At 40.2% G+C, this 2563-nt stretch overlaps 1 protein-coding gene across 1 annotated transcript in view; it reads right to left on the bottom strand.

Annotated features, from left to right (window-relative positions):
- The window catches only part of LOC101848707 (rho guanine nucleotide exchange factor 10-like protein), a gene marked incomplete in the record, with an annotated part of 72194 nt that overhangs the window by 59965 nt on the left and 9666 nt on the right, over positions 1–2563 (bottom strand). The window contains 1 exon segment of the mRNA XM_035973250.1: positions 1612–1752. Coding sequence (XP_035829143.1) covers positions 1612–1672 — 61 coding nt within the window.

Here is a 2563-nt window from a genome sequence, read left to right as displayed (position 1 = left end):
TCTATGGACAAACCGCGCCTGATAGTCTACATAAGGTAAGATACGATAAGATACATCTTTATCGTCCAGTCCAGATCCTGGCATATTAGTTTGGCGTTTCACCACGTGCACACCTACACACAAACTAACACAAGCACACACCGGCACACACACACACACACACCGGCACACACACACACACACACACATACACAGTATGCTTGCATTCCCCAACAGGCTCACAGTCACATGCATAGTAATGACTTGTAATAAAAACAATAATAATAATAATGTTCAGCTAGTACATACTCAGTATTCCGATTGTAACACAGTGGTATTCTGATGCATGCTCTAATGACATGAATACTTAAAACAAGAAGATGGAAGAAGTTTGACGGATGATGGTAAGAATGACCTTCTGTATCTTTCTTTGTTACAGATCAGAAGCCTAGGTCTTTTACTTCTGACGGATGTTTTTTTTGGAAGGAACAAGGGATGTTTATTGTCCAAAAAGAGGGAATTAATTTTCCTAGGGCAAGCTACATTTACAGGCTTGCTGGCTTTCGCGAAACCCAATGAGGAACACCAAAGTTATTACAAAAGATTCCATATATATATGTAAGAGTGGACACATTCACAGCAAGTGGGACTGGCATTTGTGGAGGGTTTGTGATAGGTCTCATACATTCTTAACTGCCAAATCTACTAGGACAGTTGGCCGGCCTGCATTTACCTGTGAAAGGAATTTAGGCTCACCAGCTAAATGTTTTACTTCAACTTCCAAATTCATTTCCACCATCAAGACTCAAACTAACCACATGTGAGCAATAATGGCAGGAAAATGTGCCGTCATCAGCGGACAGAATGTTTGCAAACATGTCCAGGATGGCAACTTGAGTGCTGTAACTGTCTAGAAGTTTCCACGACTCACTCAAAGACACACTAGACTCATTACTTTGCCCTGATATTCTACTTACTACTTCAAGATAGTCCATGACATTCATACAAACTGCTACAAGATAGTCCATGACATTCATACAAACTGCTACAAGATAGTCCATGACATTCATACAAACTGCTACAAGATAGTCCAAGACATTCATACAAACTGCTACAAGATAGTCCATGACATTCATACAAACTGCTACAAGATAGTCCATGACATTCATACAAACTGCTACAAGATAGTCCATGACATTCATTCATACAAACTGCTACAAGATAGTCCATGACATTAACTGCTACAAGATAGTCCATGATATTAACTGCAACAAGTTGATAGTCCATGACATTCATACAAACTGCTACAAGATAGTCCATGATATTAACTGCTACAAGATGATAGTCCATGATATTAACAGCTACAAGATGATAGTCCATGATATTAACAGCTACAAGATGATAGTCCATGACATTCATACAAACTGCACAAACTGGCTCTACCAAGCTGCTATTAGATCCCTTAGATCTATCTATCTATCTATCTATCTATCTATCTATCTATCTATCTATCTATCTATCTATCTATCTATCTATCTATTTATCTATCTATCTATATATCTCTATCTATCTATGTATGTTATCTATCTATAGAAATAAGAGCTTAAAAGATCAAGTGTTCTTTGAACAAACCTGCAGGGGCTGCGCTCACGGCATCATAGTAATCATCCTCTTGAGTATCAGACGAAGACATGGCCACCTTTTATACAAAACAAAGCTGCTGTTTCAAACTAAACATTTGCACACATGGGGGTGGTCTGCATCAGCTGCATCCTGTAAAAAAAACCCAGATCAAAGCCCTTCATCCACATGCCTCCTATTCTTATAATTATTCTTATGAAGCGCATGACAATCTGAGCCAACAGTTGCTGACCAGCGAAGCATGCTATTGTTGTGAAGCCGCATGACAATCTGAGCCAACAGTTGCTGACCAGCGAAGCATGCTATTGTTGTGAAGCCACATGCACCCAAAAGCACAAGATTGAACAACTACATTTCATTTTCAAATTAAATAACAAATCAGTAATGGAAAAGAAAACTGTAACCAAATGTCCACACATTAAAACAACTCTACACCTTTGCTGAGTTGGCTAGGACTTGGCAATACCCAAGGTAAAGGTCTGAGCAAAGAACAATGCATTTTTTTTATTCTGTCACTCTCAGTTTGTCGGGTTTAATAAACTTGTCGAAGCAGCCAAAATTACCAGTCAATGCCAGGATAAGCAAACATGCACCTACAATACCAAAACATCCTGATTAACTACAAGATAGAAGTGTATACAGACCCGGTAACCGGGAACAAAGTCACCAAGTATACAGACCCGGTAGGGGAACTCTTTTGTGATTTCGGAAAGTTTCAGCGCCCAGACCTGGTAGATCTAGATCTAGTAGGCGTGTGTGTGTGTGTGTGAGAGAGAGAGAGAGAGAGAGAGAGAGAGAGGGGGGGGGGAAGAGAGAGAGAAAGAGAGAGAGAGAGAGAGAGAGAGAGAGAGAGAGAGAGAGAGAGAGAGAGAGAGAGTCCCTCTACCGGGACTGTATACTTTGAGACTTTGTTCCCGGTTACCGGGTCTGTATACTTTGAGAC

The sequence above is a fragment of the Aplysia californica genome, unplaced genomic scaffold, assembly GCF_000002075.1.
Source record: "Aplysia californica isolate F4 #8 unplaced genomic scaffold, AplCal3.0 scaffold01079, whole genome shotgun sequence".
Taxonomy (NCBI): domain Eukaryota; kingdom Metazoa; phylum Mollusca; class Gastropoda; order Aplysiida; family Aplysiidae; genus Aplysia; species Aplysia californica.
The sequence above is the reverse complement of the archived record's forward strand: the minus strand, read 5'-3'. Positions and strand labels throughout refer to the sequence as shown.